This window comes from Ostrinia furnacalis, unplaced genomic scaffold (genome assembly GCF_004193835.3).
Source record: "Ostrinia furnacalis isolate ACB-3 unplaced genomic scaffold, ASM419383v2 OfSCF6815, whole genome shotgun sequence".
NCBI classification, from domain to species: domain Eukaryota; kingdom Metazoa; phylum Arthropoda; class Insecta; order Lepidoptera; family Crambidae; genus Ostrinia; species Ostrinia furnacalis.
The window spans coordinates 154,440-181,729 of NW_021137054.1; the positions used below are offsets into that span (position 1 = coordinate 154,440).

Sequence of the window (27,290 nt, forward strand, 5' to 3'; positions counted from 1 at the left end):
TCGAACCGTCATTCATGTCTGTCTGTTCGTAAAATTTAATTCATCGAGGAAATTATTTAGTTTCTTTCTTCTAAATTAATTAAACTATGTCTTTTTAATAATGAATATAATTGGGTGTTATATTTATAATATTGGAAAAAAAAATCTATGCGTAGAGAGGGCTTTTTCGTTTGATATGCATTTAAAAGTAATTAACACATAAATGGGTGCTAAGTGGTCTGAATAAATAAAGAATAATGGAGTGCGGAAAAAAGACTGTGAAAATGATATTAGTCCTATTAAGCTTCGATATAAAGTTTTAAGTGGTGCCCGTGGTTTAGTTAGAACAATGAGGTTCCACAGGAGGTGCGGTGACAGGGTCACGCTCCTCAACGACAATTCGACTGCTATTCGAAATTTTGTAGAATTTAATCACGGCCTGATACTAAGCGCAGAGCCTCTGAAAGATGATCTTATGTTTGAAGTGTGCATTGATAGAAAGGTAAGCACCTGTACACCTAACTTCTGTAGTTTTAACAATGCCCCTTCCTTTGTTTTAAGACTAGCAAGCAATACAGTTTTTCTTATGATTAAAGTATTTTCTTAAAATGCATGTACATTTTAAATGACTTAGTAATCACATTTAATACAATGTGAATACCCATACAAGTTAGTTATAATATTTCACATAATCTTGTCAGTTCAGGTTCATAAAGGCCCAAAGTAAAAGCATCCCAAATACATAGAAAAATAAATAAAAAAACAGTATTGCAACTACTATAATATAGACTTTGTTATTTTAAACAAAGCACAAATGCTTTTAAGTACAAGGTTTATTTGCAAAGCAAACTTTATTAAAATATGAACACAGAATCTCCTTATTCATTGTTTACTTATGGTTTTTGGGGCATATAGAGCTTGTCTTACAATTACATTGCAGAGTAAGCTTTATTTACCTTATTAATTTTGGTTTCTAAACAAATACCTGGTAAAGGTTGAGCTGGTTACAAGAAAAATATAATTATGTGGGTATTATTATAAAATATCATCTTGGGTCTCCTTCCTTTCTAATGTTACGTAAAAAAAATATCATTTATACAATCAATAGAATATCTGAGTCGGAAGTTTAAAATGTCTAATAAGAATCAAAAATTTTTGTTAGGTGAATGTTTGGAATGGGTCACTCGAAATTGGTGTTACAACGTTGGATCCGGAGTATATGGAACTTCCAGCCACAGCCACTAAGCTTCGAAATACTGCTTGGGTATTTACACTATTACTTACTTTAATAACATTTCATTATAATTTATAGATTTAGTTTTGGGTTTGGACTTTTTAGTTAGGTATTTAAAACCATCTTATTTTATAGAAATTATAGTAGTGTGCTTTAATTTAGATATTTGTTTGCTCTAATTAACTGTTAAATGCCGAGGGTCACTTAGCGATGTTAAACCCCATTGTGTGCGACCCATGTGGCATTAAGGTGTTAATTTTCTAGATTATGTCTGGGAGTTCTATAGTTAAAGATGGTGTAACTGTAGTCAACTCCTATGGACCAGAACTTGACACTCTCCGAGAAGGAGATTGTTTGGGTGTTATGCGCTCCAGTAAAGTAAGTAGATTTTTATTTATTATCCTTCATAATTTACCTTCATCAATCTTTCTTTAGTGTTCATGGTCTTTTATTGAAAATATGGAAACAATCATGAAAAATCTGAAGCATGCATAATGTTAAATAAACATAGAAAATTCCAAAACCATCTGATTTTAGATTTATTTATTAAAGTTTAACATTAGCACTGTTTTTAGTACAATTTTATTAAGACAAGACCTTCAGAATGTTCAATACTTGCAAATGTTAACATATTACTAGGATTACTATTTTTTTTAAATTACTTTAAAGATATTAATTTCCTTCAACAGGCTGAGTTAATGTTTTATATCAATGGGAGATGCCTAGGCATAGCAGCAACGGAATTGCCTCCTAAAGTGTTTGCCGTAATAGATCTTTACGGACAATGTGTGCAAGTTTCTATTACTAATTCCAATGGTATGAGACCTATAATGGAGAGCAGCTTAGATCAGGTACATTAACATTATTTTATTTCTGTTTTGGTTTTTGTGGTTAGCACAGGAAATACCTGGCTAATAGCCAGGTGGCCATACCTAATAGCCGCCAGGCATCATAGGACCGGCCGTGTTGTGGGAATCCTTTTTTTTAAAGGATTAGGTATTATTAGTAATTTTTTATTTCACAAATTACTAATGCTCCTGTTAGCCCCTCGTACTAAGCTAAATATGCTTGGGTCATGAGTGAGCTCACCACAATAGTCAAGCGGCGGCGGGGACGGAACCCGCGTTCTCCGGATCACGAGTCGGCCAGTCCGACCCCTTCACCGTCCGGCTATCGTGACTTTTTAGTATCGTAGTGTCCTTGGGGGAAGCCTTTGTCTAGCAGTGGATGTTATTTGGCTGTTGTTTCAGCCACCAGCCAGCCAGCCACGAACGAACGTGATTAGTAGATTTTTCTTGCATGTATTCATTAACAGGTTGATTTTTGAAAAAAAAAAATACTACAAGTAGCTCACACAGACTATCTCTACGCCTGTAACTAGCAACAGCAATGCAGTCAGTGGCGGTGTTGGCGACCGGGGTGACAAACCCCTCCCCTACCCTACCCCCCATAAGTCCCTAAGTGGGCATGAGCTATGATTACCAATCCCTTTCACTTTGAAGAGGCCTATAAAATATATCTCATTTCAGATTGAAGAGGATCCAAACAATGACGATACTTTGACGTCGAGTGAGTTAGAAGGGGCAGTCGGGCCTGCAGAACCGGTCCCAAAGGATTTACCATCACTCCCGCATGTTTACATTCCAATGGTTTCTGATGGAGCTTCTGCTCTAGGTAAGTCTTAGGACCTCTTTCACCATCTCCGAGTAAAGTTCCAATTAGTTAATTTCTTCCTAATTACCACTACTTAGCAAGTAAAATAAGAAGTATTTTAGTGTTATTCAGAGATGATGAATTTCGATAAATTGCTACGTCTATGGGTTTCATAGATGGTGAACGAGGCCCTTAGTATATTCTATTGTAAATTAAAACTGAGTAGGTATACATATATTAATTGTGTACAGGGCACATACACAATTTAATTGAAACTGGCAGCTGTTTTAAATTTTAATCTACCTAGGTCAGACGTAATCAAACTTGAAAGTTGTTGATTCATCACTTTATGTGCCCCGATCAGGCAACTAGCCAACCAAACCAGGAACCTCAGAAATGATTTGCGACGTGAAGTTGCTTGTTCGTTGTCCACCACGTCATCGAAGTTGATGACCTCATTGCATTGACGGCATTATCTGAAAAGCAACAAGTTTTTGATTATTAACAAAATTTTTATGTGATTTCGTTTTTGCAGCGACTCAAGAACGATTACGATTTCATCCGAGGTGTGGCATACTAGTCAAGCTATCCAGTAATAATAAGTAAGTGTGAAATATGTATAATGTGCTGTGTAAAAAACTTATTTCTTCTAGTAATTTTGTACATTACTGTTGCGATAATAATTGATGTAAAAAACCATGCATTGAGCTTGACCGCTACTTCTGTTTATTAGAGTCTCTTAACACTTGATATTGGTGAAACCAGTATGCTTCAAATACGCACCATTGAAGCCATGAAACAATAATAATAGGTTGATGATCTAATTGTAAATAGGTCAGCTAATAATGTTGTATTCCACAGGTCTGCTGAAAGAGCCAGGCCTCTGGATGATTACAATAATGGCGTAGTGATGACGCATCGGCCACTGTACGACAATGAACTATTCGAGATTCGTATAGATCGCCTCGTCGACAAATGGAGTGGCAGTATTGAGGTATTCAATACCAAAGTATTCCCATTGATGTCTGTGACTGTTAAAGTTAAACAAAATTTGTCTTTACCACCCTCTATTTGGCCTATTATTATGAAATTACACCCAAAACTCGATTCGAACTCTACCTTAGATTCAGGCTTTGATTAGTTCAATTTATATTTTAGACCATTGTCAGACAAATAGAATATTTTCTTGAGCGTAGATAAAAACTTGAGCCATTTCATTAAGTGGAACTTATTTGTACACACACATTTTTTTTATTAAAAAATTTGCACCAGTTTTATTCAAATACAGAGTAGGATAGAGATTAACGTAAAGTACAATGGATAATACCTAGTAATTCTTTTACGTAATGAACTAATGGCGTATCAGTTGCAGACTTGATACGACTAATCTCTATTTAACATGTCAAGGTGGGGGTGACTACACACAACCCAGCAACAGTGAGGTTTCCGTCCACCATGACCAACATGGACTCCGGAACCATCATGATGTCTGGATGCAAAGTTCTGCTCAACGGGAACGGCACTTGCATGGAATATGGGAACTTCAATTTAGACGAATTGCGGGTAAGGTTTATTAGATAACTTATTAATAAGTTTCAATGTTTGTTTGTTTTGGATGTTATTAATAAATAATAAGATTTCTTTTATGAAATTAACAAAATTTTCTGAAATATCCACGAAGTGATACGTTGTAAAAGTGCTTATCAAAGTCTATTGGCAGAAAATATGTAGATGATTTATTGTGAAATTCAGTACTCCAATACCTATTTTGATTACTTATTGATTTTATTGTTAGAAAAAATATTTTTATGTATGTTTATTTATATTATCTGATTGTCTAAAATGTCGCCCATCACCTTGAAAACTATTAGATGCATAATGTTATCTGCACATCAATCTACACACAAAATAGGTGATTTCATAGAAAAAAATCTGTTTTTCCTGCCATTTTTTATTTACTTCCCTAGGAGGGTGATACAGTTGGCATGATGAGGAAGACTGACGGCAAGCTGCACTACTTCATAAACGGCGTCGACCAGGGGGTCGCTACGGACAAGATGGAGCCCCAAGTGTGGGGCGTTGTAGACCTTTACGGCATGACTGTGAAGGTATGTGATACCAGTGGTTATCAACCTTTTTCATGGCACGACCCCTATGAAAAAATATTTTGCGACACCCCGACCGTTCGCTTTCTTTTTCGCGCATTTTTTAAGGTTTCATAGATGTCGTAGGAACCGAATTTTTCAATCCACACAACATTTAATACATTAATTTGCATAATTGGTAAATATAACTTACTTACTTATACTTTACTGTTTTTTTTACTGAGGTAGTTTTTACGACCTTTCGCGAACCCCTATAGAGGTTTCGCGACACCCCAGGGGGTCGCGACCCACAGATTGAAAAACACTGTGATACAGTATTGATGACTTTGTTTGGTTGTACGCGTTTAAATTCAAATAGTTTATTCGGTACGAAGGCCCTTTCCAGGGCACTTATACACGTTCTAATATAGCTTGCCCTGCTACCATTTCGGGACAACATATGGGCAGGTGCTGATAAGAAGTGGCGGAATAAACTCAGTCACCCTTATCAGCCTCTTTTTCAATCAAATACAGCAATTTATAACTTACACGACACGTAATAAGTACGAGCTAGGTAGATAAAGTCCACGCGCACTTGTTATTTAAAATCGTTTACTTTATAGTATCCTTTTTTCATTAGGATTTATAATAATCTCAAGAACCAGGTCAGATTAGAAAAAATCTTTTTGGTTAGCCCATTTAACGAGAAAGGTTTAAGCTATATACCATCACGCTAAAAGCAATAGGGAGCAGAGCGTCATTGTAAAATTTTGCAAAAGTGAAAAAATATGTAAACTGTTTGCACGCGTAATACGTAGCGCTCGTTGTTGATGTTTAATTATTGTGAGTCACCTTCTTTACTCATGCAAGTAAAAAACGGTTGTTTTCAAAGGTTTTAATTCATAATGCTGAATTTAAGTTATTATAAGTACATTGAAATTTTATTATTTTAAGAAACTTAATCCGACAGTTATGAAAAAAAGAATGTTTACGTAGCCACTAGATTTTTTTAAGTGCATCAAATTAAAATACCTTTTATCCCGACGTTTTAACAGCATAACGCGATACAACTGAAGCTGCGGAGGCTGTCTAGCTGAGTGCGTCGAAATAATTATACGATCACCTTGCATCTCACCCTTTTCACCTTCTTCTATTTTGGTCCTGGGTATAATCAGCCCGGCAAACTTAACTACACTAGCAGTGTTCGGTGAATGTTGCCTGTAACTTAGGGAATATTACCGACAATCTTACCGCGAGAGAACTGCCGGCAACGGACAACTTAATAGATTTTCACAAAATAACAAATGCATAATAATATCTCACGGCGAACTTCATAGATCAGAAAGATAATAATTATCACGATTACCTTAAGATGACATCATGTTAATTCTTAAAGCGAAATTAATCCTCTTTTTAAAAATAATATTTATAAGCCGTGTGCGACAAATCGATAGCGGTTTTTGTGTCAACTATTTTTTGTAGATGACTGTACCTAACCGTCTGTAGGTGTTCCATTGTGCCTCGACTTTTATCAGTAGACACTGCTCTGAGATCTTGTCTACACGTGTGGTAGTTTTTCTGCGTATATAATATTAATATCACCTGGCTGGCTCAGCTGTGCAGTGAAGTGTGAAAATGGAGGAGGAAAGTTTATATCTTCACTTAAAATAACATGGTATCTCGGTAAGTGATATTCTAAGGTTTACAAGGAATATTTCTTTTGCAGGTCACCATAGTTGACCCCTGTGAGGACATAGATAGCAACATTAATCCACCGGCTATTGTCCCTTGCAGATATCCATTTCCAGTACCACTGTGTGAGTTATCTTTATTCTATATGAATGAACAAAATAGAAAAGTTTAGCAATTTCAGTTGGGTTTTATGTTAAATATTATTCTAGCCAGACTGTTTAACTTTCCATTAATGTTTCAGGTCGATATAGGCCGGCTATAGACGAACATACACTTTTATTTCATACGCTGCGTGATTCGAATGTTATTATTATTAATGATGGTAAGACTGCTCATAGGCCTAAGTGAGTATATTTTTTCCATTTTGATTAGGCAGTTGACACCATCAGTTTCTTGATGTTCCTTGAGAGCTCTCAAAATGCAAGACAGTGCAGTAGTTCATGCAGTCGTAATAGGGGTGATATTACAAAAAAAAAAGTGTAGTGTTTTGCTGTATTTTTACAAAATCTGGGTGAATTGCATTTTGATAGCTCTCAAGATCATCAATAAACTGGTGGTGTCAACTACCCTACAAAATCATTTATCAAGTGCTCAAGTAAATATGTATCAATTATATTTATTTGTGTTTCAGTGCTTTCGAATACTTCAACAACGGAATCGTAATGACCAACAGGACCCTCAGGACTGGCGAGCTTTTCCAAGTGCGGCTCGACCTAGTCATCCCCAAGTGGGCCGGAAGCATTGAGATTGGAGTCACGCAGCATTCTTCTAATGATATTAAATTTCCATTCAAAATGAGCAATGAAAAGTGAGTGAATACGTCTTTATTATTTAGATAATTCATAAAATGACACTTGCGAAATTAGGAAACTTTATGGAAACGTAATTTGTTGAGTAATCTTCATATCTCTTTCTTAACACCTCAGTTGCCTGCCTGAGTAAACATTGACTTCATATAACTTTGAACATACAACAGGACTTAATCGTTTTGTGGCACCTAATTATTTTGTAATCCGTGTGATTTTGTAACTATAGCCTGACCAGGAACATAAAAACCCTAGCATAGAGGCGCGTCAATAGGCTAGTTGCCTAAAAAAATTTTTTTAGTCCGTAATGTTTAATATCAAAAAATATTGGACACGTATATTTTTATTTGTCAATCTAACAAATAATTACATAGTTATGGTGCGTTGAAGTTGCGCACGACGTCACAACGTGCGGCATTTTTAAGCAAGCGTTGACGTCACGGGCCTCTTCTTATGAACTTTGGGGCGCTTTATCTCTTTAAATTTTCATTAGTTTGAAAAAGTGAAAAATACGTGTAGAGTATTTTTTGATAAGTTAACTGACGCACTAATTAAAACTCTTGCTTTTTGACCCAGGCAACATCCCCATTGCATTTGATAGTGCAACACTGAGTACAGTCGTACCTGTGTTAAATTAATTGGCTAACTTTATGTATCAGGATTCAAGATTACGGGCTAATTTGATGATAATGATATTTGATATTATTATAGGTAACCTGGTTTAAACAAATTAAATGAAACCATCAATCGAGCTAGTAGGATTTATTTTATTGTTCATCAATAATCAAATTCAGAACTTGAATATTCAACTGCAATGTCTGCTCATGAACGCTTTAAACTCGGTACTTCTTTCCCAATTCCATAAAATTCAACACTTAGAAAGTGCTAAAAAAATTTAAAATAGGTAATTGAAACAAACCACAACTAATTTTCATAGTGGACTGTACTATACGATAAACATGTCAGTCAATTTGACAACCTTTGTCGGAAACATTATTCAATGAAAATATTGTCCGAACCCTTAGTATTTCTCTTCGACAAATACTTCAACATATTGTGAACCACTTTTCTTTCACGACTATAAAAATATTTTAGCAATTTAATTCACAAAATCAATTGCGCACATTTAAAATAAAGTTGGTTTAAACTTTGACAGCAATAGACTGACATGCAAGGTGACATGTCAATGAAGTTTTCAGTTACTGTTGCCATTAAAAGAAATTAGTACCATTAGTTTTCCGCAACATGGCGATGGTTTTTATGTTCCTGGTCGGGCTATAAAACAATACCTAATGTGCTGTTTATTGTGTTTGACTGAGTAGTTCGACAATAAACGATATAATGTTGGGATTCTAATATGAGGCGAGTCATCAGACAATGAGGGTTTTCGCGATTGAAAAATCCGCCAGATGGAAATACGTAGACGCGAGGTCCAAATGCTGCATGATTGGTTATTTTTGATGTGACATTGACAGATATGTCAAAATCCACCAATCACGCAGCATTTGGAACTCGCGTCTACGTATTGCCATCTGGCGGATTTTTCAATCGCGAAAACCCTCATTACAGGACTGCTACAACAGTTTCATTTGAGTTTTTAATCGATAATAGATTTTTTAGCATTGGGTCTTGTTTTATAAAATGTTATTTTTAACGTTTTCTGACAGATCCGGCACTTGGGCAATGACCGGAGAAGACGTGATTCGAGATGGGACAATAATTATACCTCAGTATGTCAGGAATCTCAACAGATTAGTGGTATGTACCTAGTTTGTATTTTGTAATGAACTTAAAATAGCAGAAAAACACCTCTTGTCCAGATAAGTACCTCTTGTTAGGATTTATACAAATACCAATTTATTTTTTATGTTCTTAAAAAAAACTTGTTATGAATTTAGCACTCGCTTCTCTATTCTCTTAGAAGTGCTATGCAATATATTTCTTTTTTACTTTTCAGGAGGGGGATACAGTTGGCGTGATGCGAAAGGACATGGGCATCCTGCATTTTTTTGTGAATGGCGTCGATCAAGGTCCTGCTGCGTTCAACATACCAGAACACGTGTTTGGTATTATTGGTAAGTGAACTAATTTCTTACACACACACAGTCCTGTTGGAACACAGGAGTTCCAGCGGGAACAGTGGTTCCTACAGTTCCCGTTATTGAACCGCTTTTGTATATGCTGTATATTATTTGGTATTGGTAAATGAACAGTCATGGTTTAATGACAGATTCACTTATCCATGGGATAGTCAGTCTTTATTGGTTGGGTATTATTGGCGATATTGGTTTTACTGTAGAACTTGGTTACAGGAATATAAGTGAGAGGCGGATAGTTAAAACAGTTGATCCGTTAACATTTCCAAGAAAGATGAATATAAATATTATTAAGCTGTAAATTATGGGTTTCTCATAAACGTCTGGCAGGTAATAGGAATTTCTCCTGCGTCTTCTGAAATCGACAGTCTGATAACTTGAAACTTTAGGATTTGATTGTTGTTATGTTCACTCGTATCTGAAAAATATTTCATTTTACTTTTTGTATCTATAGATCTGTACGGGCGAGTCGCGCAGGCTACAATAGTGGAGTGTTACATGCCACCACCGTTCTCACCCGAATCTCCTATATCTACAGAATCTAACGCAACTGTTTACCCGTAAGTTGTTTATAATGCACATTTTGAGCTAAAAATGATTGATTCACACGAATCAAAATGATTAATAATGAAGTTTAAAGGCTTTGGTCACTAGCTTTTAAATAAATAAATTAACTAACTTTAGTCTGCTTCACGCTTAGCTTTGTATTCCACGCCTAGCTCCGCTTGTACCGACGACGGCACATCAAGCTCATTACTGGCAATTTATTCACTTGGGATAGATGCTAATTTGCAATAAAATGTTTGGTGTGCTGGCGACTGTACCTATACATAGTCATAAACATACATAATACTTCTGTCCTGATAAGTAAAACTGTACAAATTGTTTCTGTAGCATACGTGATGATGTTAGAACAAATTACTCATATGCCGCAGCGAAAAAAAAGTAAGTTTATTTTATAGTTGTCCATAGATTAATAGGGCTAGTTAACAAAGTCAATTTTGCTATGAATCGGAATAAGTGGATGTTCTTTGTGAAAATGTATCATTGTTTGGATTTTGCAATATTCTCAAATTGAATTAATATTCATGTCAACAATACTTTTAGTTTCGTGCTAATATCTATTTCACACTATGTAAAGTTTGTTTTAAACATAAATATAATAAATATAATTAAATAAGTAATAAATCATAATGGCACTCATAAAACTCATTCATTTGTTTATTTGTAAATTCGCTTTACAATTTTACAAACCATTTCACACGTGCCAAATAACTAACACTGCCTAACACGTAATGCCATTATCAGATCAAATTGTATGCTTGTTACGCTCAAAAATTGTGTCACTGCCCGGGTATGAAATTTCGTTAAAGTAATGCACATGTAATTAAAGTAAGATGGTGCAACCCAGTCTTGGTTTTATGCGCTTAGGCTGGTTTTAGTGTCACGCGGACTGTCAGTGCGGATCGCTCTGCACAGCCGATTTGTATGAACTGCTAGGGATCGGAGCGGTTCCTCCGGACCGCATTACTCTAAAACGTTTCCTAGAAGTTCATACAGATTGGCCGTGCGGAGCGGGTCCGCACCGGACGGTCCGCGTGACACTAAAACCAGCCTTACAAATTGAATGTGAACAAGCGTTTACGGTCTTAAAAAATCTTAAGTAATAAATTCTTCATTCAATTTGTAATAGTTACAATTGGGAGTTTTTGTTGGTGCTATAATAAAAGTTGTTGCAATACAATTATAAGAAAATCAGCGTTAATTCTATAACATCCTGTATTAGGCCAGCCGTACATGGACTGCTTCACGCAGTTGAGACCGACTGCTTGAAGCCGCAATCGCGCGGTGAACTATAGGACTGCTCGAGTGTGTACGGCAGCGAATGAATGACTATAGTTCACCGCGCGGTCGCGGCTTGTTCTTGTGCGGCTAGACCGAGTGCTTGACTCGGTCTCAACCACAGATCACAGAGACTAAAGGGAGATGTGACAAGGGGGCGGGGCCAGGGTCGCAGCAATATGCCCAAAAACAGAACGCATTGCTCGTATCAGCAATGATGACAGCAGGGACGTCATTGAAGTAAACAGTTTACATTACTTGCGTAGTACTAAAAGTTATTCGAACGTTAAGTACTGATACCGCAGTGGATAATGACCACATTCAAACTACTAGAATGGATTCAATCGCACGTCACTGCGTATGTAGTGGTGCTGTACGTACATTACTTGCAACCTGGTAAGCGAACGAATAGTAGCTCTGAATGCGATGTGTGCATGACACACACTCTTCGCGACGCATTATTTTTATTCTGATTACTTTTTAATTGGCATTTCTATGGTCTCAACTGCTTGAAGCAGTCTGTGTACGCCTGGCCTTAGTGTCTTGTGACGTCATTGTCTGCGCTTGTTCCACAGCGAGATGTGTTTTCACCGAGTGCACGGACGGAACGCGTACCTTAACCGAGCTAGAACGACGGCGTACCGAGGCACCGTGTACTCGGAATTCAACGACGCTGTGCTGTTCAGCTCGAGACCGTTACGAGAATGCGACATGTTCGAACTTCGAATCGACAAAATGGTCGACTGCTGGATCGGCAGTCTTGAGATTGGTTAGTTATAAAGCTATATTTTTTCTAAATATGAGTAACACCCCAAATTGTTTTATTTATTTATTATGTATTGTTTATGTAGCAAAACATGTGGACTTATTTTATAGCTGTAACAACTGTATACCATGTTTTATGCAAATAAACAATTATTCTATTCTATTCTATTCTAAAATCATTTGCGATAAGAGTGTCAAATTTTTTGAGGCTATCTTCGTAGTCTTCTAATCTTTCAGGAATTTCCAACCCTTACTTCTTTCCTAAAAACTAAACAATAATGGTTCTTGGATCATAAATAATACTTTACATGGTTGGTCTGGTCCGTTAAAATACAGGTGTTTTTTAATAAATTTAGATATTGATGCTACCTTACATTGAAGTTGTTGTCAAAAACTCAAATCTGAGTTTTGTTTGGCAGGCGTAACAGCTATACGTCCAGAGGATCTTGAAAGCAACGGTGGCGTGGGAGCCTTAGCAGGAACTGCGACAGATCTCAGCTGGGACACGTACATCTTGAGCGGCGCCGCCATGATGAAAGACGGGGAATGCGTCAGGAGCGGGTACCCGCTTGATCTGGACACACTCACCGTGGGAAGCAGAGTTGGTGAGTAAAGTAGACCCAGTGAAGTATTAAGAGACTTTTGCAGCACCGTCATAGATGGTAACATCTTAGCATCTATCTTTGACGCAGTTTGCTACCAATGCTTAAGTATTAACAAAATGTAAACTAATGATTAAAAATTGTACTAAAATGATAAAACGTTTTGTTTTATCATTTCACTTAATTTTTTTACGCAGGTCGGGTTTTTTTTATAAAATCTAATATTTTCGAAGCATGGATTATCTTATTTACATTGCAAATAGGCATTTTGGAAAATCTCACGTGAGATTAGGGGGTGGGGGAGGGGGTCTGGCAAAATCTCATGAAATCTCACCAAGGGGGGCGGGGGGGTTAAAAAATAGCCAAAATTGTCTCACGTAATTAATGGACGCCCCCAAAGCGGCAGAAGTGGGTACTTACTTAATCTCAACACGCTCATAGTGTAAGCATAGTCGTAACAGAAGACTGCGCACACTGAATGGACAGTGCGAAGGTCGCAGTACACATCTTAATCGGCGCAGTCTCTTGGTTTTGTCTTTTCAAACAAAATTTAATATTCTGTGTAATACGCTCATGTGGTCTCACTTTAGTATATTTAATTGATACATAATCTCATTCACATAATTCAGTTCTGCTGTTAACAATTTATAGGTCGCGCAGCAAGAGTTGAGGCGATCAACATGTGCAAAGATTTGTATCTTTATATGCTTGTCGCGCTGATGACTTCTTGTGTATTCTGATCCATTGTTCTGTATTCAAATATTACTTTAGTTACAGTTACAAATATTACTAGTGTGACTAAGTGTTCGCCTCAACTTTCGTTGTGCGACGTATAACGTATCTTAAAACTTTTCTACATCTTTTAAGAACAGTTCTATTTCATATATCTCCTGCAGGCATCATGTGGCACGCTGACCGCAGCTTGCATTACTACCTTGACGGCATGGATATGGGCAAGGCGTGGTACGTGCCCCATCTCAACATATACGCCGTGGTGGATCTCTATGGCCAGTGCACTCAGGTTAGTATTTGTTCATATACAGACGACAGCATATCAAGTGTAACACAAAATCTTATACCTTAAAGTGGTCTGAAGTGCTATTGGCTGCACTTCACAAGCTTAACACCGATGTCGTCGAATATTGATCGTTTCATCCACGAAGACGCGCACCATCAATTTTTGGTCGAGGTTAGCGCGGGGTGCGGGGAGTTTGATCCGAGCAATCCGAGCGTCATTATTGTAGTGTGCGTGTGCACACATGGATAATTTAGTGTGTACCGATAACACTCGAACATTAGCGGAAGAATGTTGGGGCGCATCTTCGTGGATGAAACGATCTATATCAAATTAGATAAATTATTTAATCATCTATCTGAAAACTAAAAACGAGCTCTCGTATTTTAACCGTGTACGGGCACGGCGTTTTATAGTAGAACTAATTTATTGAATTAAAGGGCCATTTTTGCTATAAACATCTTTTATAACCAGAAAATATTTCATTTTCATCACACTTTGTTTTCCATAGGTGACAATAATGAAAAATGAAGAAAGAGCATTCAATTACAACGGATGCAATAATTCTGACAATTCATTATTGGAAGCAAGAAATTACATTTCGCCGCCTCCGCCATATTGGTAAGTTAGTAAAAATGCTAGATTTAAAAGTGGAGGTGTTTTTGAAAATATTTAACTACTAGCGGCCGCCCGCGACTTCGCACGCGTGGATCCCGTTTTACCCCCTTAGGTGTTGCATTTTGCTAACTCCCGTCTTAGTGATCACCTACGTTCTAAAAGGAACCCGCATGGAAACTTGGAGACTCCTAGCACTTGTAGTTTCTGTGAGTTCGCAATGAGTGAGACAGTCAGTGACCTTTCGCTTTTAGATTGAACTATTTTTGAATCCGTAGGTGTTTTTCCGACTACTGCGGTGACAATGTCTGCCTAATGAAAGAGTGTTCGTTCGCTAAGCGATACACGCCGGACCCGATGGCAGGATTGGTCTTCAGCTCCACGCATCTTGCTATTGGAGAGATGTTCGAGGTATGCCACAAAAATTAAGATATTAGGATTCCATGATACCTTCTTTTTAAATACTTATTCTAGCCCTAAAAAACGAGTTAGGACGCGCACACACCGGTGACTTTTGTCACCGTGACAAGTATATCATTTCTCTTTTACACTTTAATTAAGAGAAAAAGAGAGAACGTTGGACTTATTCTTCTATGGAGAAACATACTGTCACGGTGACAAAAGAAACCTGTGCGCACGCGCCCCCTCGGTTTCGACTGGCGGTTTTAGTATCTTTGAAATCAAACAATTTTCAGTCAACTGAGTTCGCTTTTTTGCGATGAAAAGATGTGTTTATTTTATCAAGTAGAAGTAATGGCTTTCCACTCTTAACATTTTGTCTTCACCAGCTACAATAATATATCTACATAATTATAAATCTCGATATCGTAGATCTCTTATCACTTTCTTGGAATATGTTTTACTTTGATGTTGTCAAATGACAAATAATATTGCAGATCAAGATAATGGAAACCAACCATAGTTACGCGGGTAGCTTTCGCATGGGCGTGACTGACATCAACATACTGAACGCTCACGTCAACAGTAGCTTCCCACCGTCAGCGTTGTACTTGCCTCACTACACGGCCTTTGTTGACGGTTAGTATGCACTTGTTATAACCCACAAATGTATTGGTCTTACCATTACATCTGTGGGTATTGGGATTGTTATAGGATTTATAGGTCGCGCATCGAGAGTTGAGGCGATCAACAAAAACAAAGATTTGTATCTGTATACGCTTGTCGCAGACGTCTTGTTGCTTGCCCTGACTGGTATGCTTTCTGTCTCGCTTGCACACAATTAGCAAAAGCGAGGCAGCTAGTGTATTCGATATTTGGACTCGAATGTATTGTGTGTATTCTCTGTTCAAACATTATATCAGTATGTGCTCGCCTCAACATTCGTTGCGCGACCTATACGCAGAATTCGCTGCAGAGGTCGCTACTAGCACAAACGCTATTATGCGTCATGACGCATTGATTCGCAATAAATGATCCCACCAAAAACATTGTCATGCTAAACGTAGGCGCTAACCATCGATTTTTAGTTGCCCGATAGTTGAGCCCGATTTTAATTTGAAGAATCGTTCGATACCAAATCGGTGTAATGTGCGCACTTCCATACATCTCTCTCCGTACTGATTACCGTACTGAAACAGCCCGAAGCCTGTTCTTCACTTTTCTGTTATACAATATTTTTTGTAGTAACGAAACGATGACGACACTAACGAGTATTGAACCGAAATGGTGCGCTATCGCATATTACTTTACTCTCTTTCATACATCCTATTCAAATTATCACCCTTTTCATTCCAGGCAAGTACATGAAATACACTCGATTGGGTTCGCGAGGGCATGACATCTATTCCTTCTTGCCGTCGTTCGAGTGGCTGCGCCCTGGCGATCGCATCGGGTTCAAGAAGACTACAGATAACCGTGTGCTAATATACTACAACATGGAGCTATTGGACATGGCTTTCGAAAAAGTTCCTGATGTAAGTTAAGAATAAGGGATTGTACACAAAACTTCGCGATGCGGATTCCCAACGCAAACAAAATAGGACACGATTTTCTACGATGCGACGTCGCATCGCAGTTTTGTGTACAAGCCCTAACGTAGCACGATTACAGATTGCTAATGCTACGGTCATATAAGATTGAAGATTGATTTATTGATATTGATATACAGATAAATTATTTCATAGTCAAATAAATTAATGTACATTCGCTGACTTTATTACAGAGAGTTTATGTCCTCATGGAGTTGTTTGGCAACGTCACAAAAATACAAGCAGTTAGCAGGGGATGTCTAGTCAGAGCGTTTTTGCAACGAACAAGTAAGAGATCTGTTATCCTATTACATTTCAATACTTATCCGTTTAAAATACGTCATTATAAACCAAATCATTCTCATTCACAGTTCCGAACGATGACGTAAAACCAGCAGTTGATGCAAACGGCGAAGGAAATAGCGCTGGTCAAGCTGAAGCGTCTACCAGCGAAGGCGAAGTCCCTGAACTTCCACTGTCAAACGAACCAGCGTCCGCTGAACAAGAGACAGCAGCGGCTGAGACTGGCGATGGAGCAGAAGCCAGTACCTCCACTGCTGTACCGGCGAATACGGAGCCGAAGAAAAAGCGACGCCCCCTACCGTACACATTTCATTACGTCCACGGAAAGAATATCAAGCTGTGCAGTTCAGGTGAGATCTTTTGCACATCTAATATTTTATTTCATGTTAATGCTGGTCATTGTTTTGAATTCATTTGATTTTGACATGAGTTGAATGAGGAATACATCTGTGTTGTGTTGTGTCGTGTCAGAATCGTCATAATTTATTTTGCCTCTTCTTCAAATAGACAAAATTAAGTATGTTCTTTTTCTACAAAGTTCATACTGTATGTACCTATCTATCTTTGCGAGGGCTTGCCACCACGACACACCACACCATAGATGTGTATCCAATAAAAATATTTTGCTTTTCAAATAAGTACTTGTTGATGCTTCAATCTTGACGTTTGATGAACAATCTTTTCAGACACCGTTGCTGTGCGCACGACAGGATATAAAGATGGTATCGCTATAGTTAGTCAACCGCTAAGAAGGGGAAACAATTTTAGGGTAGGTGGCCATATGAAAATATTTTTACTGGTAAAGCGCTATTTTTCGTGTTACTTTTTTAATTTGATGTTTTCTTTATTATTTTTTACAAGCTTTTAGTTGCCGCGCTGTGTTTCATTGGGTAAAAAGTAAAAAGTTTCAAGTTCAATTGATCCAATTTTCTTTGATAATTTCTTTTAGTTTTTTTTGGCTTGATTTGGCTGAGTTTGCAATTTGCGTATGTGGGATGTAAATGCAATTTATAGTGTGATTATCACACGGCTTATTTTTTATTTGTTTTTGCTCTGTTTTATTGATTTTATTACATGTTCATTTCGTTATTTTTTGGTATATTTTAATGCACATACATTAATTACATTATTATGATCGTTTACCACGTTTAAAAGAATCTTCAGAATAGTATTTAAAAATTATTAAGCGCTTGCGGGTTCAAATCCTGTCATGGACAAATAAACTTAACACGTTTTTATTAAGGGCTTAAGTTGTTATAATGTGGATTTCATGATATTAAGCTGGCGAAATCATGCTACTGCATAAAATACATTTGCATTTGTAATGTGAGGTTACCGTATGCATAAATGTCGACTCGAGATCCGAGGAACGCGGGTTCGAACCCTGCCGCTACTGAACTATTATAATGAGCCAACTTGTATAACAAGCGTTATTTATTGTTATTTATATTTTATTAGCTTACCACGAGGGGTTTACGGAATAATGTACTGACAAATTACTAATTAAAAAAAAGGTGTTGGACTGAGCCCACGCGATTGTTAAAAGCGCTGCAATGATGAGTATAATACGCACACGCACGTACATTTCATATAATGATAGTTCTGTAAACGAGTTCTTATTTGCCTATTGCGAATTCGCTAAGCGATTTCCAAGAGATGAATTTACCAAAAGACGTTTGTAAAAGACTAATAAATTAAAAATACAGTACTGATCATAGTCTCCTAATAACTATGTGTACGTACCAATAGTTCTTATTCAAATCAAAGAATATTTATGCTTTAAATTAGTGTATAAGTTAAAGAATTGCAATAATAATATGCTAGTTACATAACTACAACTTTTGCTCTGCGGTTGCTTACTAAGCTGTAAATCGAAACTTCGCCCCAAACTAAACAAAGCTATGGCGACCAGACAAAAAATTAATACAAATAGACGTCTCTATACGTCTGACTAAAATTTGCCCCATGCGAGATTTGAACCCGCAAGCACAGCTGACCTTGAATTTGTATCAATAGGGCTAAAGTTCATCTAGCTGTAAACAGTGCTTATTGATACATTACAGTGTATAGAGAAAGGGCATATAACGTGCAGTAGCTTATGTGATCCCATAATAGTTATTATAGACTTGATTTTTCAATTTTTTTTTACCTGGACGATCAATATAGTCAAAACAGAAACTGTCAATGTGCTGTTTATTTTTATTTTCTATCGTTTTTAGCAATACAACCCGATTTTTGAAAGGACCCTTAACAATAGAAGGTGTGTCTCGTTGTCCACAGTTCCGCGTGGACAAAGTGGGTGGGGAGTGGTCTGGTAGCGTCTCCATCGGGGCTCTGGGGACTCTGCCGGCGGACAACCTGCCGGCCTGCGCTATGAACCTGGAGCCCCCGCTGTGGGCAGTCTCCAGCGACCTGGTGCACGACAACGGGACCTTCGTGAGTCTTATGACAATGGCCAGTAGCCTCATTCAAGTTACAAAACTTCAACGACAAAAAATCGCTGAATGCGATCCTATCGAGTATTCTTCTATCGAAATGATCCTTATGAATACGGATTTAGAACTGTTTTTCGATTGGACGACGTAACAAAACGTCAATGACAACAAATCGCTGAGTTGCGTTGCGATCCTATCGAGTAATCTTCTATCGAAATGATCCTTATGAATACGGATTTAGAACTATTTTTCAATGGGACGACTTCTGAACGTCAGCGAGATCTTGACTGTCAAAATGCGTGAATAAGGCCACTGGTAGCGTCTCCGTTTTGACAACCTGCCAGCCTTCGCTATTTACCTGGAACCCCCGCTGTGGGCCGTCCGAAATCGGATGAATCCTTCTTTAGTTGTGGTTAATTTTTCAAATCTCAATATCTGCCATCTTGGATTGGCATCTGTTTTGAGAAGACAATCCGATAGTTAAGTTATAAGTTCATCATAATAATAAACCTATCTAACTGCTATGAAAAGGAAAGTTGGCAACCCCATAATTATTTGACTGATCCTGGACTAAAAACGTGCCTTTATAATCGTATACTTTTTAACCGGTCGCATGCCAGGATTCCAGATAGTAAAGCGATTATCACACTGCACCGCGCTCCGCCGCGGTACGCGGGACGACAGATTTAATCATTATATGCAAGTACCTCAGTTTGTATAGAAAACACGCGCGGCACACACCGACAACGCGTTTGCGCGCGGGATTCGTTATATGGTCGCCACGCGGACCGCGGCGGAGCGTGGTATAGTGTGATAATCGCCTAAAATAAAAATATTTGTCTCACTCTGATCAGCACTTAGGCATACGTGGCGTTAATAGCCCTTTTTGTTTTTCAGAAAAAGACCAGCATGGCATCAGCACTAGAGGAGTTGGGCGAGCAGTCCGTGCTGACGGTCCATTTCAGGTTCAACAGCGAGCTGGTGGTAGACCTGGACGGCCAGGTGGTGGGCATGCTCGGGCCTGTTCCGCGCTCCTTCAGCCACGTTTACCCTATGATCGACCTATATGGTCGCGTAACACAAGTAAGGATAGTTTTTGAAGTAAAATCGTACTTAATGCGACTATACAGTGTGAGTCACGTTAAAGTGTACATATGAAAATAGATGAAACTAGACCTATTTTTATCGACAATAAAGAGGTCAAAAATTTTTTGAGATTTTTTTAAAATTTTTTATAGAATTTTTTTTTTCGAATTTTTATTGTAAAGAAAACGTAATAACTTTTAAACTAAGCGGTATATCCTGATAAAATAAAAACAGTAATAATGCTAAATAACAGGCAATACTAAAAAAATACATAAAACACACAAAAAATGCCAACAAATAATAAAAAATTATACTTTTTGAAAAAAATCTGCTTTTAAATTCGTGTTTTTTTGGTTATTTGGTAAATTTCTCCAAAAAATGCCCCTATAGCTGGTGGTTTTTATTACGTTGTATTATTTTCTATCATATTACCTTCGTAAAACCAAAAATCGCATGTCTCTATCCCTATCACAACATTTGCTATGATCGTTTGAACAAAGGCCTTACAACAACATTATTCTCCGCTACAGGTAGAGACAATTTTAATTTTAACTAAAATGCTTATTTTACTTCAACATCTTTTGATTTGATTTGAAATCTAACTTGTCTTTATCAAAATTACAAATCTAGAGCCATTTTCAGTTTCGTTGTTAATGAAGCATTGAATAGCGCGCCCGGAGAGGCTTAGTTCAAACGATCATTGCAAACGTTGTGATAGGGATAGAGACATGCGATTTTTGGTTTTACGAAGGTAATACGATAGAAAATAATACAACGCAATAAAAACCACCGGTTATAGGGGCATTTTTTGGAGAAATTTATCAAATAACCAAAAAAACACGAATTTAAAAGCAGATTTTTTTCAAAAGTAATCATTTTTTATTATTTGTTGGCTTTTTTTGTGTATTTTATGTATTTTTTTAGTATTGCCTGTTATTTAGCATTATTACTGTTTTTATTTTATCAGGATATACTGCTTAGTTTAAAAGTTATTACGTTTTCTTTACAATAAGTAATTGGAAGAAAAAAAATTGTATAAAAAATTAAAAAAAAATCTCAAAAATTTTTTGTCCTCTTTTTTGTCGATAAAAATAGGTCTAGTTTCATCTATTTTCATATGTACACTTTAACGTGACTCACACTGTATAAGATGCCAGTTTTAATAACTTCAAATCACGTTACACAGATTAAATAATCCTACTAATATTATAAAGGCGAAAGTTTGGATGTCTGGATGTTTGTTACTCTTTCACGCAAAAACTACCGAACGGATTTTGTTGAAACTTTACAGTATTATTGTTTATAACCCAGATTAACATACATATAGGCTATAATTTCTTTTCTGTGATGATGATTCTGATCTGTGACACTAAATTTCAAACGGGTGAAGCCGAAAAACATAACCCTCTTTCTGGCGCAGTCGGGTAATAATGGAAGACGCACATTAATCTCTTTGCGTACACGCGATCTACTAAATTAGTTTCTGATAGCAATAACATCCTATAGTCGGTATTTTAGCTCAGGGCAGCCTGACTAGTCTTTGTATTGTACCCGGACACCTGGTTCAATGAACTGACCATTTTGTTTTTCTCTTTCACTTCAGGTATCAGTCCTGCTACACCCCTACGTGGTAGCGAGCGGGAATTCTCTCGATCTCCCCATAATAACGGAAAACCTTCGGGAAGAATCCCTCGCCGAGCTCGATTTGGACGACGATGACGACGATCGAGGCAGCTTCAGCGACTACATGCACATTCCTGATATACGCCCCAAGCGCCAAATAAAAGCGTACAGCCAAGACAACCTTGTGGAAGACGATTTAGATCCCATATTCGTTCAACCCGGCCCCAGCTCATACCCGGATCCAGAGAGTCCGATCTGGATCCCGCCGTGCTCCCCTTGTGTTCCCTTCGTCAAACAAGTAGTACAAATGCCAGATCCTGAACCAGAGCCATCGAAAGCTAGCCCTACCACTAGCGGGGTAGCCCTGCACCAGAGCCTGATACTCCAGCCAGCAAAAACTTCCACCCCCATCAACAACAATGAGGCCGTCAATCGCTGCATACGTAAAAGTCATTCCTCTCACAGCTTTCAAGTCGCCGATGATAATATTTTTGATAGCGAAATAAAAGGATCTTTACGGCACACGCACAGCGTTGGGTCTAGAGTTGGCGGTGATACTGAACGTGATACGAATATTCGACACAACGACCGCTACCCTGAGGCTAGCGATGTCGATAATTTGGATAATGAAATCATGGATGCGTTGACGCTCGAAACCGGGAATTTGCCTGATCTTAGTGAGGAGCAATCTTCGTCGTTGGATGACTCGACACGGCACGACTTCTGGACGGAGACATTATCCGCGGAGAATTTGCATTATTTGAATCGTTTGTTGTGTTTCGATCAAGAAGGCGCCGAAGGGCAAAGCCTTGAGGCCGAGTGGGAAGCCTCGGGCGAGGGCTGCGAGCACTTGCATTTGGTGCTGAAATACTGGAACTTCCTTGCTTTGCCGTACCCCGAGCTGAGACAGGCGGTGTCGTGGGGTCAAGTCAAGTGCTACTGTAGTAACTGCCAACCTGATGCGGAACCACCACTTGCGGGTAAGTTCTAAATATCATTTTCATTTGAGGGATTGTAATAAATATAATGTGAAATTACCTGCAAACATTGTTAAAGGCTTATGTTTAGCAGTAGACAAACGTTGATTGAACTGTTCCCCACGGTGCAGGTGCAGAATTATATTTTTTGCACATTATTTTTTTCTACATAACATTTTGACAGTTACTAAGAACGGTTACATACTGAACTCGACGCAAAGACTCGTGGTAGGCGGTGTAAAAATAAACTAGTGCATATCACGATTTCTCTCGCACTCATATTGGTTATCAGCGACTTCACACAGAGGCAGGCATATCATTGCTTCACTCGCGTACACGGATATACTTCGACGTTACGACGCGTATACGAGCTAAGAGCGCATCAAATGTACGAATTGCGCGTGTGGCAAAAGGAGCGCTTATGCCGCATACGCTTCCAAAAACGGTAGTTTGAAACCGCTGTAAAAAGTATGTCAATTTGCTATAGTCCATTCAGCGTAAGATGGTGATTATGACAGTTCTATTTAGTGAGGCGCTCCTTATAAACCTAATCGATATTTTTTAGAATCGAGAATATTTTCTATAGAAATCTAATCGCCTTTTATTTGTTTGATTTTTAATCTTGATCAAAATTATATCTATGAATTTGAACTATCTGGAAATGGAATAAACGTGAATATTCTTAGTGGTACAAAATAAATCACAAAGAATTAAATATATGCATTTCATTCAATAAAACATCAAAATAACAATAACAAAGAATACGTGGAGAAATCGCATTAACCAAAACCGTCATCAAAGGCAAACGCACACGTACTGACTTAGCTTTGACCTGCCTGAGATAATAATCGTGATTCGATGGTAAGATGACCACCATGCCGATTACTGATTTATTGCGATTGTTTATGTCCCATCCCTATGGGCAAAAGTTCCGACTAACGCAGAAGCAATTCATTTAATATTTTTTCACAATTTTTCTAAATAATAAACTAATAAATAAATAGAAATTCTTGTTTAGGTTAATTGAGAAAGATTAGTTATTGATATTTTGGAAGGATGAAAACACACAAAAGTAATTGATTTTTACAACTCAATATTTTTATTCGTAGAAAGTTAGAATCATAAAACGAAACGTTTTATCTGTCTAAATCACCATCATAAGTTGAATGAACTATAGTGTGTTGTACTCAATTCATAATAAGTGTATCTTCACCAGGCTGGGTGCGAATCGAGCGCATCGACGGCGTGGGCGCCGCTCAGCGTGCTTTCTGGCACGTGGTCCGCTCGACGCTGGGCTCGGCGCAGGCCGCTGCCGCCGATGCGCCTGCGCGCCGCCCGCGCTCGCTCGCTCCCGCGCCTACAACCGCTCCCGCCGCCGCGCTTGACGTGTGAGTATTGAAGCATTGAAGGATTCCTCAAGAAGAACGTATACTTGTCACTGCGGTATAGCGTTAATATTTTTTTTATCCACAACGAGGAAGCTCTTGGCCTTTATCTCACCTGATGGTAAGTGACGATCAGACCGAAGATGGAAGCGGCACTGTTTGACATAAATATATCCACATCCTGCCTACACAGTTCGGCGCTATAGCGCGCCATTAGGCTAGAGCCTTAGGGCCTACCATCGCGCCCGNAGACCACAGATGCGGTTCTGAAATCGAGTAAGCGTCATCTGGAATCTGCCGCCCCTAGGACGCTGCCGCCCCTATGCCGCAGTCTATACGGCCTATTGACAGATCCAGGACTGCGTGTGAGTATTGGTTTGCTAGACGACTATACTCCTTAGCGACACAAGACGCCTCACCTCCTCTACCAACAACATTCGGTGCTATAGCGCGACCCAAGCTTGAGCTCTAGCGCCTTCTGGCACGTGGTCCGCTCGGCGCAGGCCGCCGCCGCCGAGTCGCCCGCGCGCCGCCCGCTCTTGACGTGTGAGTATTGATTTGCTAGACGACTATACTCCTTAGCGACACAAGACACATCACCTCCTCTCGACCCTAGGCTCGGCGCAGGCTTCACTCGACTTGTGAGTCTTGATTGGTTTTACGACCGCGTTCTCCACTGCGTCTGTAACCAGTGTGTGTTACCAGTGATGACATACGGCTCCGAAACGTGGTCTCTCACTATAGGCCTCATAAAGAAGCCCAAAGTTGCACACAGCGTGCTATGGAAAGGGCTATGCTCGGTATTTCTTTACGAGATCAAATCCTAAATGAGGAGATCCGTAAACGAACTAAAGTCACTGACATAGCCCGATGGATTAGCAAGCTGAAGTGGCAATCGGTAGGGCACATAGTACGCAGAACTGACAGCCGATGGGGCAGTAAGGGAGGACACGTACCGAAAAACGCAGCGTGAGACGTCCACCCACAAGGTGGACCGACGACCTGATAAAGGTAGCAGGAAGGCGCGGGATGCAGGCCGCTACCAACCGTGCGATGTGGAAGTCATTGGGGGAGGCCTATGTTTAGTAGTGGACGTCATGTGGCTGAAATGATGACGATGATGTTCTCCACTGCGCCCGCCGCCACGCTCGACGTGTGAGTGACTTTGATTTACGACTATAGTCTCTTTGACTGAGGCGCATTTACCGACAATTTTAGAAAATCGGACGAGACGAGGCGAAACGAAGTTAAAAGCTTTAAAATATTTTTGCGTTTGCATTATAACTGTTGGTAATTGATATTTTCATCCTAACGCAGTTGTCATATATTTTCCTGTGTACGCATGACGACATCCTGCTCAAAACGCCTAACATGAAAGTGTCCCATCAATACACCTTTTATCATGTTGATCCCGTAATCTTTTTTCAGATGGTTCGATGAAGAAGGAAAACCACACAATACTGTATTGGCCATCGAAATTGATGTAGAGTAAGTTTTGTTTTTATTGAGATTGTTATAATAATTCAATACTTTGTAAGACACGATGTAGCCCACACGAGGCTGATGAGTAATCCTCGGTCTAGGTAATATTAATATTTAAGTACTGAATTATTTTATTTACTACTTTTGATTACATTAAATGTGATATCGGTAGCCGAAATTAAAAAAAAAACTATAATTGCTTGAGTTTTGCAACTCTTAATACATTGCCAGCTTTGTATAAAATAATCTTTTACCTTTTAGGGGGTCTGAGGCAGAAAACGATCGGCTGCTAGCATTCCTGATTTACCTGAGGTCCCCGATGGTGTTCATAGATGACAACCCTCCGAGTTTAGACGAGTAAGCCACCATGCATACAAATTCCAGAACATGATCTATTTGCTGTACTGTAAGGGGCACAAGCAGGTTGTCTTAATAAGTATTAAAATGATATTTTACGTACAGTCGATTTAGTCCCCACGCGTCAACTCCACATGCTTTATTAGTGTAACGTACTTTAAGCTCATTATTTTTGTGATCTCAGATATTACGCTGGCTAAGGTTTGTGTTATACAATATTTGTTTTAGCTAATGTATTGAAGTGCAGGTCGCACCACAAGATCATTAAAATTAAAGTAGCTCTTGTTGAACTTGGATCCACACCGCAAGCAAGTGTTGATATTATTTGAGCTAATTGAATTTGAAATAGGTATGTAACTTAGCAGTCTTTAGCTCTTCTGCTAATCTCAATCCACCAAGCTAAATTATGCCTTTGTTATTTACATGCCAAACTTCTTTCATCCTTATTAAGCTATCTCTAGCTTTGCTTGATAGCTATTTGAACTAACCTAAATTATGTTAGCACAGTTCTTGTGGTGACCAGCCTGCTCTTAATTCCGACTCACTCGATATTATTGTCAACGTATCTCGGTGAGGCGTTTAATATTTATAGAAGTATACAGATCAAAAAATATTATTTATCGATAGTAGGTTTTAAAATGTATAACAATTTTAATAATATTCTTAGTGATATATCCACACGGGTTTGTGATATGCTCCGCGTGAGTGATCGCTGTACATTAGTAGAGGTGTCATATTGACACTAGGTCAGCGACCAAGTCGCGTAGGAGTGCGCAGTACTGCATAAAGGCGAAATTCCCGTACCACTTTATCAGTACTTCACTATAAAAATCATCACCTGATCAATATTCTAAATTAATTAATTGGTCAACCGTCTTTAACGTTATTGAATTATGTACCTGTACTATTTTTATTTGGATTCTTAACACTATTTATTTTAACATTATTGTGAATTACACTAGTTTACAAGGCTTTTTACCCAGAGATGAAACTGATATGTATCGGTAGAATTGTTAACCCTTACTTAAAAACTGAACTTAGAAAAAATTTAGGACGTCAAATTTTGTAAATACTGATTATTAAAATTTTTATCATTTTTATACATTTATCTCTAAAAACAATCAAAAATAAGTCGTGTTACTCCTTCTTTTATACTGATTAGTATCAGTTTCCCTTACTATAGACCAGCAGCAATCCGCTAACATATTTTTATCCCAAATTCCTTGGTATCTTTCCTCAAAAACCTTCAAATCCTGGTGAAAACTTTCGCA

The 27,290-nt window shown here is 38.4% G+C and overlaps 1 protein-coding gene across 2 annotated transcripts; it reads left to right on the plus strand.

Moving 5' to 3' along the window:
* On the plus strand, positions 1–27,083 carry Neurl4 (neuralized E3 ubiquitin protein ligase 4). 2 transcript variants are annotated; one of them, XM_028318406.1, is made up of 32 exons: positions 1–481; positions 1,142–1,243; positions 1,478–1,591; positions 1,903–2,064; positions 2,743–2,887; positions 3,402–3,468; positions 3,728–3,860; positions 4,274–4,429; positions 4,834–4,974; positions 6,677–6,767; positions 6,884–6,986; positions 7,274–7,450; positions 9,116–9,206; positions 9,406–9,523; positions 9,999–10,104; positions 10,439–10,489; positions 11,962–12,155; positions 12,571–12,756; positions 13,650–13,774; positions 14,280–14,389; positions 14,662–14,794; positions 15,280–15,421; positions 16,139–16,317; positions 16,566–16,659; positions 16,743–17,024; positions 17,361–17,443; positions 18,955–19,110; positions 20,007–20,192; positions 21,799–22,798; positions 24,012–24,183; positions 25,609–25,668; positions 25,924–27,083. In XM_028318406.1, the coding sequence occupies exons 1-32, from the start codon at positions 329–331 to the stop codon at positions 26,021–26,023; spliced, it is 5,112 nt and encodes a 1,703-aa protein (XP_028174207.1). In that variant the 5' UTR covers positions 1–328; the 3' UTR covers positions 26,024–27,083. The 2 variants fall into 2 exon arrangements, with proteins under 2 accessions (XP_028174207.1, XP_028174208.1); XM_028318407.1 differs by lacking the exon at positions 10,439–10,489 and having other exon boundaries at positions 329–481.
* Positions 27,084–27,290: the final 207 nt, after the last annotated feature.

Excerpts from the sequence above, each read along its gene's own strand:
- Neurl4 (XM_028318406.1), top strand. The coding sequence starts at position 329 with ATGAGGTTCCACAGGAGGTGCGGTGACAGGGTCACGCTCCTCAACGAC. Across the intron at positions 3,861-4,273 it reads AATGGAGTGGCAGTATTGAG|GTGGGGGTGACTACACACAA; the intron begins GTATTCAATACC and ends TAACATGTCAAG. Across the intron at positions 19,111-20,006 it reads TGCACGACAACGGGACCTTC|AAAAAGACCAGCATGGCATC; the intron begins GTGAGTCTTATG and ends TTTGTTTTTCAG.